General features: G+C 43.5%; 1 protein-coding gene across 1 annotated transcript in view; it reads right to left on the minus strand.

Annotated features, from left to right (window-relative positions):
• PRPF31 (pre-mRNA processing factor 31) overlaps positions 1–15,983 on the minus strand; it is a 140,107-nt gene that overhangs the window by 23,881 nt on the left and 100,243 nt on the right. The window contains exon 12 of the mRNA XM_040327618.1: positions 316–444. Coding sequence (XP_040183552.1) covers positions 316–444 — 129 coding nt within the window. The remainder of the gene's footprint in view (positions 1–315; positions 445–15,983) is intronic.

Genomic DNA, 15,983 nt, shown 5'->3' on the forward strand with positions numbered 1-15,983 from the left:
TCATGTGTCTGCCTGGTGCTGTGCATCACAGAGCTACAGTGGCACCTGTCTCTTGCCAGCATACGGCAGAGAAGAAACAGAGCTCTCTCTGCAGAGGTCAGACACGTCCTTTGCGAAGTTAGAGATCGCCAATAAAAGTTCATGCTCACTGTTGATTGGGCGGCTCTAGCTCCGACTAAGAAGTCCAGTGAAATCGGGTTATTAAAAGTTAACATGTATCTACACAATTGCTCTAAAAAAAGACCATTTGAAAATATATTAAAATTTTCCTCCTGGGGGGAAAAAAAAATTGCACACACACACACACACACTTACCTGCAAGGTTTTGGAGATTTTGGCCTTTGTAGCTTCATTAACCTGAGCCTGACGTATTCTTCCACTTCCAGACTTTCCAAGATGCCCCAAACTAAAACCTAGATCTTCTTGATATGCATCTTCTTCTATCTAATAAGAGCAAAAAAAACAAATAAAAAAAAAAAAAACACTTTATACATAAACATTACAGCCCATCTTCTAATCCAGGACTGGGAGGCATTACAGCTATTGATTTGTTCACGTTATTGAAACAAAAAAACAGGTTATTCAAAATACTGTACAAGCTGCATAAAAAAAAACTGAGCAAATATAGAATAAAAAAAAAAAAATACATTGCAACAAACCCACACACACACACACACACAATATACAGTAATGGATATATTAATACACACTTTAATAATTATATATAAAATCATTTTTTACTATATATATATATATATATATATATATATATATATATATATATATATATATATATACATATACACACACACACACATATATATACATACACATACATACACATACATACATACATATACATACATATATATATATATATATATATATATATATATATATATATATATATATATATATATATATATATATATATATATATATACACATACATACACATATATACACACACACACACACACACACACACACACACACACACACAGTGGGGAGAACAAGTAATTGATGCACTGCCGATTTTGCAGGTTTTCCTACTTACAAAGAACTCATTACCTATAAAAGACACCCGTCCACAATCTCTCCACAATGGCCAAGACCAGAGAGCCGTTATCGGGGATAAAATTGTAGACATGCACAAGGCTGGGATGGGCTGCAAGACCATTAGGCAAGCAGATTGGTGAAAAGGCAACAACTGTTCGAGTAATTATTAGAAAATGGAAGAAGTTCAAGATGAGTCAATCTCCCTTGGTTTGGGGCTCCATGCAAGATCTCACCTGGTGGGGCATCAATGATCATGAGGAAGGTGAGGGATCAGCCCAGAACTACACGGCAGAACCTGGTCAATGACCAAATATCAAGTTTTGGTTTTCTGATGCATCAAATACTTACTAAAATGCAAATTACTTAAAAATCGTACAATGTGATTTTCTGGATTTTTGTTTTAATTTTGTGAGACAGAATCTAAGAGTACCTATGATAAAAATTACAGACCTCTACATGCTTTGTAAGTAGGAAAACCTGCAAAATCAGCAGTGTAATCATTTGTGAGTCATACAAACATGAAAATAAATAATTATCTCCAGCCTCAAAACCAGAGCTTTGAAACATTGAGCATTGAGAAAACTAAATCCATCATATCATGTGTAAAGCCTTGCTTGTCCCAGATATTCAATCTACATGGACAGACCTTATGTTCCCTCCCTAAGGAGAGGGCAGAGAAGCTTACTTGGAAACTCTTTGCAATATGACAATAGGCATGAGGTTCAAGAGAAGTTAGAGTAAAGCAATATAGACTTAACATATAAAACCATAAAGCACTAGGAAAGGAATGAACGCTCACTTGTTCACACCAATTGAGATGCATACAAGATCACATAGAAGTTCACAGACACTCAAACCTGGTTCACTGTCCATTGGGTGCAACTAGGTCAAGGGTCTCGACTCCAGTGTTTTGTCTGCCTGGACAAACCGCTTAACATCCCTGGCGGTATGATTATTTCAGGTTTTAGGTGCTGAAAGCGGTACAATTTTGCATGGAAATCTGGCGTTTTATATTGTAGGCCTGTAATTCTTAGGAATAACTCACTTAAATCTGACCAAACAGGAGTCTAGTAGATAAATGATATAAATCATTTGATATGATAAAGTTTGAAAACACAAAATCATAAATTATAATATAATAAATAACTATAAAATTATATAATTATAATAAAAATTATTCAATAATGTAATCAAATCAAAAAACACTGAATTGAATTCTTTCCCCACAACTCGCTATTGCTCAATTCTGCAAGTGATTCTAATTTATTATCGCTGTTTTCTAGCTAGTCTAAAACCACTTGACATAAAAAAGGGACACTTTAGGTTGCTATGGACAATCTCCCGTTTCCAGGCAAAAAAAAAAACAGTATTTATAATATAAAACTGCATGCAGGTCACTGGACAGACCACTAGGGACAAGGGGAATGTGTATTTTATACAGTACTGCAATCTGTAAGTTTACAGTGTACTGTATGTATACTGCGTTTTAACGTTTTTAAATTTGGCGCCGATCTCTGCCCCATGCGTCGCAAGGAGCGGAGCTCAGTGGCACATGGGCACTGTGTGAATCGAGCGAGGAGACACACAGCGGGGAGACATCGCAGGATCCAGGGGACAAGGTAAGTAACTGCGATGCAATCCTGAGTCTGGCTCGGGGTTACCGCTAATGGTATTGAAGTTTCACCCCAAGCCAGACTCTGGAATACCGCTAGGCAGGTTAAATGTTGGGTCTGCAAGGGCCAACAATGCTAGGTCTAGGCTAGAGGACACCGTGGCAGAGTCAGAAATATAGGTACTCCAGGCCGCCCAAGTTGAATCAAATTTTGCTCGGAAGCCCTTACAGGGGCTCCGCCTCCATAAATCTCCTGCACCCTCTCAACCCATTCAGTCTCGCTCGGAACACGCAGGCTCTTCCAGTGGACGTTATGGGACGTTTTGCAGCAGTGAGAAGGTGAGGGAGAGCACTTTGTAGTGAACAACACAGAGATAGGAGTACATGAAGCAGGATGCGTTTTGGTGCATCGGGAAAAGCGATACCTAGGTCATTTAATACATGCTTACTGACTAAAAGGGCTTTAGCAGTGGACAGTCCCACTATATATGTAGACGCTTTCTTTTCTGGCCACAAACCGCCCAGCACAGATCGGAGGCTGAGGGATAGATTCTAGCCAGGGTTGCTGGCACCAGATACCATCTCGACAACAGCTTGTAATTATTCTCCTTTGTCTTAGAGTACACCAAACTCGAGTGAGTCAGATGGTATAGGTGGGGCAGTTGCTCATCAGTAAACTCACACTGGAGGTCACGCTCCCATTCCCCAAGAAAGGTTTCACGTTCAACTTAGCCGCAGAAAGCAATTTATAGAGGACTGAAACCATATGGAGAAGATCTTTAGCAATGCACAGCTTTTCAAATTAAGTACATGTAGACTGAACCTGAGAGACATGCAAGCTGACGGTGCCTCCAAAGAGGAAACTACTGTGTCGATCTCTTAACGTAGCAAGTGGGGCAAGTCTGTAGCCCTCCAGAAATCAAAACAGGCCGACATCCCCATCACCCACCCAGTATCTAACAGGGATACCATTCTATTTCTTGATGGAACCCAGGGAGCATATGACAATTTGCAGCCAGCAATCGTTTTTTTCTAGGGGAACCCAGTTTTGAGGAGACGTGAAAACGCCAGTTAAGAATTCACTGGAGAGCAACTGCTCTTAAGTATTTAAACACGTCAGGTATAACCAATCAACCCATCCGTTTTGACCACTGCAGCAATGCCATGGCAAACCAATACACATTCCTGATTAACTGGTTATTACCAAAGACTCTAAACCTACAGTATAAATCATAACTCATAAGAACGTATATACTTTCATTTAAATTTTAAAATTTTCAGTCTGAACACCCGTATATTAGACAATATGGGAAGCCAAAAAGACAACCCTGCTAGGTCAGGTAAATGATGCCTGTCTCTTGAAGAGCACTACTGTAGTATAAATCTCTGAATATACCTGTTTGGTCATTCAAACCAAATGGTCATTGCTGATACTGTGAAGGGTTGATGAGCCCAAACGCTATCTGGTGGCAGCTTGTAGTGTAAAGGGTTAATTGCTTAGTTAAATACACCCAGTGAAAATTGCTGTCTGATGGCACTTAGATTGTGGTTCCGTGAGCTGGAAAAACTTTATGCAGGGTGAGGCAGAGAATGTCATTGTTGCATAATCAGTGATAGCGTAGTGTGAGAGTGACCAGTCCTTTGTTCGAAGTTGGTGAGAAAGGTAGGGGTCTGACTCGTATTTGTCTACCTTTATTAGTACCCGAGAGAACCATTATTACACTTTTTTTCTACTGGTTTACATGGAGCAGTGGAGAGGAACCTTCCGGCTCGTTATCAGTGCCAAGTTTAAAAGCCTACATCTGATGGTATGGGGGTGCATTAGCGCATATGCAATGGGCAGCTTGCACATCTGGAAAGGCACCACCAAGACCCCTTTCACTCTGGAGCAGCTTGCAGGCGATATTGCGCTAAAAATTGCGCCTGTAGTGCGCATGTGTGGGACTTCGGGAGCAGACGTACTCCGCTCGCTCCGGCCCTTCTCAGCTATAATCAGAGCAGGCAGCAGGGATCGAGCGCCGCAAACACCGCGGCTGTGACCCCGGGACGGTGAACAGGCGGGCGAGGGGACAACCGAAAAGGGTCCAGTATAAACAATCCAGAGCGTCCGGTGGAGCGGGGCCTTTCCCAGACGCTAGGCCGCAAGCCAAAATGGCGCCGGGATGGAACACGCATGGTAGTGCGGCCTCCAAGCCCGATTCCCTGGCACAGAAATCCAGTAAGCTGAGTCTCCAGGAGAAGATGGGGGATCCATTTGCCTCGCAAACTTCAGGGGACATGGATGCTGACCGGAGGGGGTGAATCCATTTCACAACCCCCGTCCCCAGGCTCCTATGTAGCGCAACAGAAACTAATGGATTCCCCTGTATCCTCCATGGAGGGGAATATGGTTGAAATAGCTGAGGCCCCATTTAGTCAGCCCAGCCAGAACATTGCAGCATCTCAGATCCCACATTATTCCCCAGATGCAGTGCTACTGGCCCGTTTTTCCACTATGCTGCAAGAGGAATCATTTAAAGCGTGCACCCTAATCACAACGGACCTCAAGAGGGACATTCGCAGCTTTGGGGAGCATTTTGAGCGGATTGAAGCCAAGATGGACAGTACTGTGAAAAAGGTTAATCAGAACGCCAATATGATTACGGACCTCCAAATTAGGCTGGAAGAAGCCAATAATAAAATTGAGGATTTGGAGAATCGCTCCCGAAGATACAATGTGCGCATGCGGGGCCTCCCTGAAACATACTGACCTGGAAGAGGTCATGAGAGAGCTTATGAAGGAATTGATACCCGACATTGCTGACCACCAAATGGATATTGACCGCATCCACGGGGCCTTAATCCCACGGTCGGATGGATTGCCACGTGACGCGATGGCCAAACCACACTTTTAACACATTAAGGAAAAGCTTATGTTGGCAGCTCGCAACAGGCCGGATCTATCGCTATATGGATCTCCGATACAGCTTTTTACTGATCTTGCTCCATCGACAGTGCAGAAACGCAGAAACCTAAAGCCACTACTGCAGCAGCTGGTCAACAAACAGATAAAATACAGATGGGCATTCCCATTTAAACTGTCTTACTCATAAAGGCCGTTCTCACTCATTCACAATGTTTCAGGCAGGCTAAGAACTTTTGCTAGAACTGGGAATCATCACTCAGGACTCCCTGGCATCATCGCCCCGGCTTGCAGACGATCGTCCTCTTTCTCCGCTATGGCAAGATAGTAAACAGCGCCAGACCAGAAAGTCACACCGAACGACTTGACCAACTACTTGATCTCCCACCTTTGTGGGGACACAGGAGTCCCGTTGCCAAGGACGGAGTCCAGTCCTCTTTTTGGAAGGTTCCCCTCCATGACCACCCTTACTGCACATTTTAGTGTGGGGGGGGGTTTATACGAGTTCCTGGACGGTTGATGTTCAATATCGTAATATTTCTCTAGCGGGCGGACCAGATTATGTTGTTTCCACATAGCATATAGTGTTGCTGGAGGAGGGGGATCGGTTCCCCCCATGGGGGAGGCCCCCGGGACGGTGCGACCGCTGGGGAACTTGCCTACCCTGGGGTCTCTAGACTAGTGGGGGACGGTCTGTTAGGTCTGCTTATTTATTTATTTTATAGTAGGACTGTTGCCTGGTTATATAATCTGCCCACCCCGGTTGTCTGAACAGATGATTACTATTATTGGGTCGGAGCGGTTACACATGTCACTCGATTGTGAGACTACTCATCCTCTGTGGAGGATGGTACTCTTGCACACTTTGTACCGGATGTTGTATCTGGCGGGGGTAACCCCCCCATCTAGTTACAATGTTAGTCGGATTTTCTAGGTATAATTGTATAGGTTTTATGCCAACATGGTCGTTCTCTCTTTTTCGGTTTCTTTTTCTTGTTCCTTTCTTTCCCTCCTTGAGAGCTCCGATCCAGTGCCCTGCCCATGCAGCGTTGCCAGTGGAAGTCCTGCAGTTGTCGGTCTTCGTTCCAGTGGCCTTTTCTACTCTTTTTCTACGTTTCAAGGTAAGAGTGCTCTGCCCTACCACGATGGCCAAGTCTTATTCTACTGATTATTCCACCATCAATAGAACCAAGGCCTTTCAATTTTACCACAGGCAGAGGGCCGATGTTCTCTTGCTACAGGAAACTCATTTTTCTAAGACCTCAGCGCCTCGTTATCTTAATGCTAAATATCGCCAATGCTTCCTTTTGTGTGGTCCGGGAAAAAAAAAGGGGGGTGGCAGTATGCTTTTCTAAGCAAATCCCTTTTACGCCCATTACAATAGTGAAGGGCAAGGGAGGAATATATTTAATGGCAGTAGGTTGTTTTCACAATCAGCTGGTCTCATTTATTTCGTACTATGCCCCGAACACTGGACAGTTAGAATTTTTCAAAAATATGCTTAGGATATTGATGCCCAAGGTCCAGGGACAGGTGATAATGGGGGGGGGGGGGACGACGACAGTAATATTCTATTGGATTGGACTATGGATAAATCAGATCCAACTAAATTGATCCTGAGGCGACCCCCGATTAGTAGCACTAAGGTGCACGCCTGTTCCACTCTTCCGATCTGATCGATATCTGGTGATAATGTAACCCCTCGTTGAGGGACTTCACTTGCTATTCTCAGGTGCATCATTTATATTCTAGGCTAGATCATCTTAGTCCGTACCCCCCTGCTCCCATATATAACATCGGCTAAAATATTACCTACCCCTTGATCGGATCATTCCCCGATCAAACTTACTACTAAGAGGCTGTGGACTAAAACCATACTTTATGTAGGAATTGAACGGGAGATTCAGGCTTACTTTGAAATTAATAAGTCTGCTGACACTTCCCCTGCTGTTAATCGGGCGGGTCACTAATCGACGATACGGGGTAAACTATTACAAATTGCGAGCAGATTAAAACGGACGCGGGAACACATGATTAAACAATTGGAGAACAATCTGGAGGCTTTATTGGCAGAACAGCATGGGAACCCCCGGACTGATCTGAGTTTTAAAAGTGATGAGGCGTGCTTGGCACTGAATCTTAGTTTGACCACACAAGCCGAGAAACACGTCAGCTGGTCCAAACATTTTTTGTTTTTTTTGTTTTATACGATGGGGGACAAACCGACTACGCTGCTGGCAAGGAGGCAGGTCCCCCGGCCATCTTACCCAAAATCCTGAGCAAATCGGCAGGGAATTTCATAAATTTTATACGTCGTCATATTGTCAGCATGATGGATCAGACCCATCTAAGGTTGAAGCATTCTTCCATGACATTAGTCTGCGTAAAATGGCTCAGGACCATGTGGACCTGATGGAAGGAGCGATTACGGAAACTGAGGTTAGGACCGCCATAAAGTCTCTGCACCCTACAAAGGCACCGGGACCGGATGGTTTCTCTGGCCATTATTACAGTAAGCATCAAGAACCTCTCATGCCTCACCTGTGCGCATATTTTAATGACTTACGTCGAGGTGGTAGACTCCCCGCACATGAAAATGCCGCTTTTATTCATGTTATACCGAAACCGGGCAAGGACCACGGGGACTGGGCGAACTATCGTCCGATTTGGCCAATTAACAGATTTAAAAATTCTGACTAAAGTCCTAGCTCTTAGATTGAATACCTTTCTCCCACGTTGCATTCATCTGGATCAGGCAGGCTTTGTTCCTAACAGGCAGGCATCGGACCAAACTCGTAGAATTATAAATTTGATATCGTCGATCCAATCAGATTGGGATGGTGAAGGACCTAGACAGGGCATGATGCTCTCATTAGATATCCAGAAGGCATTCGACTACCTCTCTTGGGATTATTTGTTCGATGTGCTGCATCGTTATGGATTTGGCAAGCGGTTTCTGGCCCTTCTCTGAATGTTATACTACGCTCCGACGGCCTCCCTAATGCTTCGGGGGTATTCCTCCCAACCCCTCGCTATTACTACTATTTGTCCTGGCAATAGAGCCGCTAGCAATAAAAATTTGGGAATGCCAGGATGTACGAGGGATAGTTTGCGGCGGATACAAACATAAATGTTTGCTTTTTGCCGACGATCTATTGCTGACTTTGACTTCACCCATCACGTCTCTTCCCAATCTGTACGCTATACTTAATCCATTTTCAGAAATCTCGGGGCTACGAATAAATCATAGCAAAACTTAATATCTCACTGCCAAGCTCCACCCAGAAAGTGCTTAAACAAACACATCGGTTCCAGTGGGAATCCGAAGTACTTCCCCATTTAGGTGTTAAAATTAACCTCATCTCTTCAAATGTTATATAGGAGGAATTACCCAGCCCTTATTAAGAGGCTAACTGAGGATCTAGCTAAGTGGCAAATTCACCCCCCCCGTCGTGGTTCGGCACATAAAAATGAACGTCCTACCAAGGATATTGTATTTCTTTCGTATGATACCTGTGGCCTTGGTACACAGTGACTTGAAAATGTTGCAAAGGAAAATTCTTCAGTTCATTTGGGGGGGGATAAGAGGCCTAGGGTGAACAAACGCACTATGTATACTCTTAAGCGAAAGGGGGGATTGAGCTTGCCTGATCTGCAGAAATACTTTTATGCGGCCCAGTTAGCCCAACTTTCCAGGTTCCACTCTAAGCGATCGCAAGCGATATGGATGATCATGGAATCTCACTCCTGTCGTCCACATCAAATATCCCACATTATGTGGCTCCCGCCTAAAGATAGACCCACCATTTTATGCCCATCTTTATCCTTCTCCCTGGATATTTGGGACAGGGTCTCTAGAACCCAGAATTTCAAATTGCCTCACTCTCCATTGGCACCCCTAGTGATGAATAGTGCTTTCACCCCGGCCCTCGATCCTTTCGCTTTCAAATGGTGGATGAATTAAGGGTCTGCAGCGCATAGCAGACCTTTGTGACAGAGGGGGTGTGCTATCTGAGCAATCTATGCGGGAAAAGTACAAATGCCATTATCGGAATGTTATAGATATGCCCAATTACGTCATTATGTGCAAACTCTGGCTCGTCAGGGTGATCTAGCAGCTTCTACTCTCATGGAGCACTTTTGCACTCACTATGATAGACTCAGAGGCCATATTTCTGAGATATATGCGATGTTGATGAGTTCATCAACTAAATTAAATTATATGCTCCAATGGGAAGAAGATTTGCAGGAAACCCTTGATTTGGAGGAGTGGCATACGATGTCGGAAACTGCGTCTAGATCACTTAAACACATCTATAATAGAAGCCAACTATAAAGTGTTGCTTAGATGGTATATGTTGCCGGCTAGGCTTGCCACCTTTGTACATGGAGCTACCCCCAAGTGTTTTAGAGGCTGTGGCCAGATTGGTTAGGAGGTTCTGGATCAGGGTCTATAATTTTATTTATTCTCTGACTCAGTTGAACATGGTTAAATCAGCGAAACAAGCTCTTTTGGGTGACAGGGTAGCGGAGGCCTCCAAGGCCCAAAGACAGCTACTTACTTTCATTTTTATAACAGGTAAGATTACAATAGCCAGAAATTGGCGGTCCACCGCCCTGCCATTCGATCAGCTTAAAAGGAAACTGTCCTGGTTGATGTTGAATGAACGACTAACGGCACTGGTCCAGGACAAAACGAAGTTATACCATAAAGTCTTGGACCCATGGCTTGGATATCTTACTAATGACCCAAGGACGCTGGCGACGTAGTTGTGGTCCTATTTGATGGGTCTTAGGGCGCTGGACGGTTTCTCTCCTATTTCTCCCTTTTCCCTCTCTACTTCTCTTTTTCCCCTCTATTTTTCTCTCAAGAGTTCTCAAACACTGCTCCTCGTGTTAAGGTCATAGTACTAGCAGTAAGATGGGCTTATGATTTTGTGCCGGGGACCCTTGGCCTGTGGCACTTGAGGTTCCTGGGGTAAGCACTGATTGTTTTGCCATTTACATTTGGTTGCACTTTGGGTTATACCATAGACAGTTTTTCCGATATTGTCGATATTTCTGTTGGACACTGCGTTATATTTCATGATTGATGTATGGGCCCTTGATTGCGTTTGCCATGCTAATGTGCTGAGATGCTTTTGTACTGTTATATAAATATTTTCAATAAACATAATTGAAACATAAAAACTGCGCCTGTAAACCTACCCTAAACAGCTTCTGCTGTTTCTCCAGTGTGAAAGCCCGAGGACTTTCACACTGAAGCGGTGCGCTAGCAGGAAGGGGGAAAAAAAGTCCCGCTAGCCGCATCTTTGGAGCAGTAAGGGAGTGGTGTGAATGCCGCCCCCACCCATTGAAATCAAATGGGACACAGTGGCTATACCGCCGGCAATGCGCCTCTGCAGAGGCACATTGCAGGTGGTTTTAACCCTCTCTCAGCCGCTAGCGGGGGGTAAAACCGGCCCGCTAGCCGCCGAATAGCATTGCGAAATTAGCGGTAAAGCACCGTTAAAAAGAGAGGCACTTTACCACCACCGCACCTCTCGCCCCAGTGTAAAAGGGGCCTAATGCTGAAAGATACATGTGTATAACCACTGCGCTAGAGACAAAACCTTAATATAAAATGGACAAGTGAAAGGAGCAGCCAGCACATAAAATATAGTACACATTATAAATTAAATATGTGCATACACACGTGAGTGCCTTTCCAGATGTAAAGCTGGCCGCTCCACACACCATTCTTTTCAAGTCAGCTAGGACATAATCTGCAGGTCTGTCACACCCACTGCTAAGACATGCCCCAACAAGTTTCATCAACAAGGCCTTTGTCAAGAGGATGGCTAAATGTTGCACCCCCACTTCTACTAAAATGCACAGAACATTAGGACTCGGATCCAGGATTCACAATTGGAAAGTTTTTTTTTATATCTCTTTCAGCTCTTGCCCCCTCTCCCCTGACCTTTCTCTGTGGCAGAGGGCGGGAGATCCCTCTCAACAGCAGCTGCTGTCAGAATTACAGAACTCTAGATTTTCCTCCCAAAAACAGATGCATTGTGCATGTAAAATAAATCACAACTCTAGTGTCAGTTTATCTATATCTTACCTACGTTAGCTGTATAAAGCAGGCTTCTGTGTCTGATGTCACTCCTCCTCCTGCCTGAATTTCCAAGTTCTTTGACTTCCTGTTTCCTTGCTCTGCCAGTCCCGATGCTACACCTTTGATCTTCTGAGCCTCTGTAGTTTCAGGGTGGGTGTTCCATCAGATTAGGCAACCCGTCAGAATAGGTAATGGAAGTGCCATTTAGTCGCCGCCATTTTGCTACACCTCGCACTCCTCCACAGTAACGATACACCGAGAAGGGAGCAAGCGGACATCTTGTTACACCCACCAGAGTTTTGCATTTCACAGGTATTTTTAAACTGGAAACGGAGCATATATGGTAAAAAATTGTATTTGGAAATTCATCGGACTGTTTACATGTTAAATTATAAAAGTAGCAGTGTTCTGTCACATTAGCAATCTTGAGAGATCAGGTTTGTCGCTGCTTTTAAAATTCATCTAAACAGTCCGTCGGATTTAGAAATACTCCATTTGACCTTACAAGCTCTGTTTACTGTTAAAAATAACAGTGAAATGCAAAACTCCGGTGAGTGCAACAAGATGTCCGCTTGCTCCATCTTGGTTTATCGTTACAGTGGAGGAGTGCGGGGTGTAGCAAGATGGCGGCGACGGAATGCCACTTCCGTTACCAATTCTGACGGGTCGCCATATCTGACGAAACATGGGCTATGGGAGTCGCTTTTTGCAGCTGCGGGAGCGGATGTGGGTGTGTCTAAGGGTTATTGTGGGTGATTGAGGGAGAAATGGAATTGTGTTAGCCTCCCTCCAACACTCCATTCCTTTCTGCAGTGAAGAGGAACCCACACAGAAAAAGCATTGCTACACCCACTAAACACACGTTGCCCTCAGTGTGTCATTTAGGCTGGGTTTGCATCTGTGCCTTTCTGAAAGTATGGCAACCCGCACAGAAAAACGCTTTGATGTGCATTTCGAAAATGCACGGCAATGCACATCCCACTTTCATTAGCATTTAGACTGCATACTCATCTGCACATTTCTGAGCACATGACAACCTGCAAGAAAAAGCATGCATTGCTGTGTGTTTCGAAAACAGTTGTGTTACCATTCATTCGCATCCGTTTCCAAACGCACGGCAACAGGAAATAAAAACGTATGCTTTGCGGAGTGTTTTTCAAAGATGCGCAGCAATGCATGTCATGGTTCCAAAAGCAACCAGCACAGAAAACATGCATTTCAAAAACGCATAGCAATGCATGCATGGCAACCTGCACTGAAAACAATTTGCGGAGCATTTTGAAAACGCACATCACACATGCTCATTTATTCACATCTGCGCGTTTCCTGAATGCATGGCAACTCGCAAGAAAATGCATGCTTTGGTGAGCATTTCATATACGTGCGACAACATGTGGCTCACTTGCATCTGTGTGTTTCTGAACACATGGCAACCTACAATAAAAAAATTGCACCCTATACCATGCATTTCAAAAAACGTGCAGCAATGTGTGTTACGCCAATGTTACCATTTAGGCTGTGTTCTCATTTACATGGTTTCCAAATGCACAGCAACCAAAAAAAAAAAAAAAAGAAAAAGTGCCTTGTCATGCATTTAGAAAACAAACGGCAACGCGTTTCACATTTGCGTTACAATTTGTCACATCTGCACATCACAAATGCACGTGAAAAAGTCTTGTGCTTGTGTTACCATTAGTTTGCATCTGAGCATTTCAGAAAGAAAAGCCTACATTTTCCGTGTGCTTAGAAAAACATGCAGCAATGCGCAGTGCACCTGCATTACTATTCGATATGTAGATATTCGCCAGCACACCGAGGATCATCAATTTTGTCCAAGCCTTTTTTTATTAAAGAAAGATCACATCACTGTCTTGTGATGTGACCTCTCTTTAATAAAAAAAACGTTTAGACGGTGGCCGGTTGGTTGAGGAGAGTGGCGAATATCCATGCAATGGAAGACTTGGTAGCCACGGAAAAAGGCCTGAATGAAAAATGTTCCAAAACATGGTTTCACTGGCACAAATTCATTTACTCAGGAGTACGGATGGTTGATGGCCCGGTCTCCCTGAAGGGGGTGGACTAAATGCTCCCCTGTTGGGATGGCTGCGGTTGGACGGTGGTATTTTCCTCTACTCTCCACCCCCTCTTTTTTTTCTTTCCCCCACCTCTTTTCTCCTATCTTTCGTTTCCTACTTTGATCTCCTTTCTTTGTCGGACCTTGGAGCCGGTTCTCACCGGGCTCGAATTCGATTTTTCCTCTCTTAAAAAATGGGCGGATGCCCCTAAAATGGCCATGCGGCATGCAGAGGACCCCTGCTCCCTGGAAAAGTACTGTGCGCTCCCCAGGTTAACTTATTTATTTTATGTGATGTTTCATACATGTATGGTGGTGTGGGGAATGCTAAACCCACTGTAATATACGTTGAAGGTGTGTCTGTATTTCTGCATGTTCTTCCTTTGTGAATAAAGAATTTACAAAAAAAAAAAAAAAAAAAAACGTTTGGACAAAATTGATGATCCTTGGTATCCTGGCGAATATCTACATATGGTACAGGTTCCAGTATCCAGCTAGCGGTCGCTACAGCACCCAGTACCTTAAGAGCCGATTCCAGGAACGCAATGAGAAGATGGACTGTGCATTACGATTTGTTCGCATCTGCGCATTTCCAAATTCACAGCAAGCCACAAGAAAACACATTCTCTGCCGTGTGCCAATGGATATTCAAAATGCACAGCAAAGCACACACGCTTTTAATTTTATAAAATGCTTTTGAAAAAAAAAAAACACATACACACACACACACCTAAAAGATAGTTTTCTAGTTAACCACTTTACGACCGACCTATAGCCAAATAATGGCTATAGGGCGGTTTGGCAATTCTGGGAGGGCGTACTCGGCCGTACCCAGCCATACTTGGCCTCTCTGTGTGGCCAGGCTGTGGAAAAAGTCTCCCACATGTGGCATCGCTGTACTCAGGAGGAGTAGGAGAATCTATTTTGGGGTGTCATTTTAGTATGTACATGCTATGTGTTAGAAATATTGTATGAATTGCCAATTATTATTATTTTTTGCCTTCAAAATTGTAAGAGGTAGTCAGGAAATTATGCTCCTAGAACGCCTGAAGGTGCTCTCTGCATGTTGGGCCTCTGTATGTAGCCATGCCGTGTAAAAGTCTCACACGTGGTATCCCCATATTCAGGAGCAATAGCAGAATGTGTTTTGGGGTGTAATTTGTGGTATGCATATGCCGTGTGTGAGAAATAACCTGCTAATATGGCAATTTTGAGAAAAAAATAAAATAAAAAACCTCACAATGCCTCTTACTAAATACATTGGAATGTCTACTTTCCAAAAAGGAGTCATTTGTACTTTCCTGGCATGTTAGGCCAAAAAGGAGTCATTTGTACTTTCCTGGCATGTTAGGCCTTCAGGTGTGATCAATTTTCAGATTGGCACCATAGCTTGTGGACTCTATAAATTTCACCAAGACCAAATATACACCCATTTGGGTTATTTTTACCAAAGATATATGTAGCAGTATAAATTTTGGCCAAAATGTATGAAGATAAATTGCTAATTTGCCAAGTTTTATAACAACGAAAAACTATTTTTTTTCTTTTACAGAATTTTCAGTCTTTTTTTCTCTTATAGGGCAAAAAATAAAAAACCCAGCAGTGATCTAAAACCACCAATGGGGATATTTATTATAGAAAAAAGTAGAAAATGCTTTTTTTTTTTAATTTTTTTCGCTCTATTATTGTTTATAGCGCAAAAAATTAAAACCGCAGAGGGGATAAAATACCAACAAAAGAAAGCGCCATTTGTGAAAAAAAAAAGAAGAAACCACGTCAATGTTGTTTGGGAGCCACGTCGCACGACCTTGCATTTGTCAGTTAAAGCGCTGCAGTGCTGATTCGCAAAAAGGTGGCCCGGTCATTTGGCAGCCAAAGGGTCTGGGGCTGAAGTGGTTAAATAGACTTGATTTAAATCAAATCCATCCTATTGCATTCACATCTGTGCATTTCCAAATGAGTGGCAACCTGCATATAAAACGTGTGCTTTGCTGTGCATTTTGAATATCCATTGGCACACATCGTGCTTGGGTTACCGTTCATTCCCATCAGCACACTTGCTAACGCAGGGCAATCTACAAGAATAAGCATGCATTTTCTGTGCGATGGTGGCACTGGAAGACCCTTGACTTTCATGTGGTGCTGTGTGTACCAGGGCTGTATTTTCAACCCTCCCACCAGCAGCACAGCAAGCTTTCGTGACAGGCTGTGTACAAAGGCGTTTCCTATTTAGACATAT

Source organism: Rana temporaria, chromosome 10 (assembly GCF_905171775.1).
Source record: "Rana temporaria chromosome 10, aRanTem1.1, whole genome shotgun sequence".
Classification (NCBI taxonomy): Eukaryota; Metazoa; Chordata; class Amphibia; order Anura; family Ranidae; genus Rana; species Rana temporaria.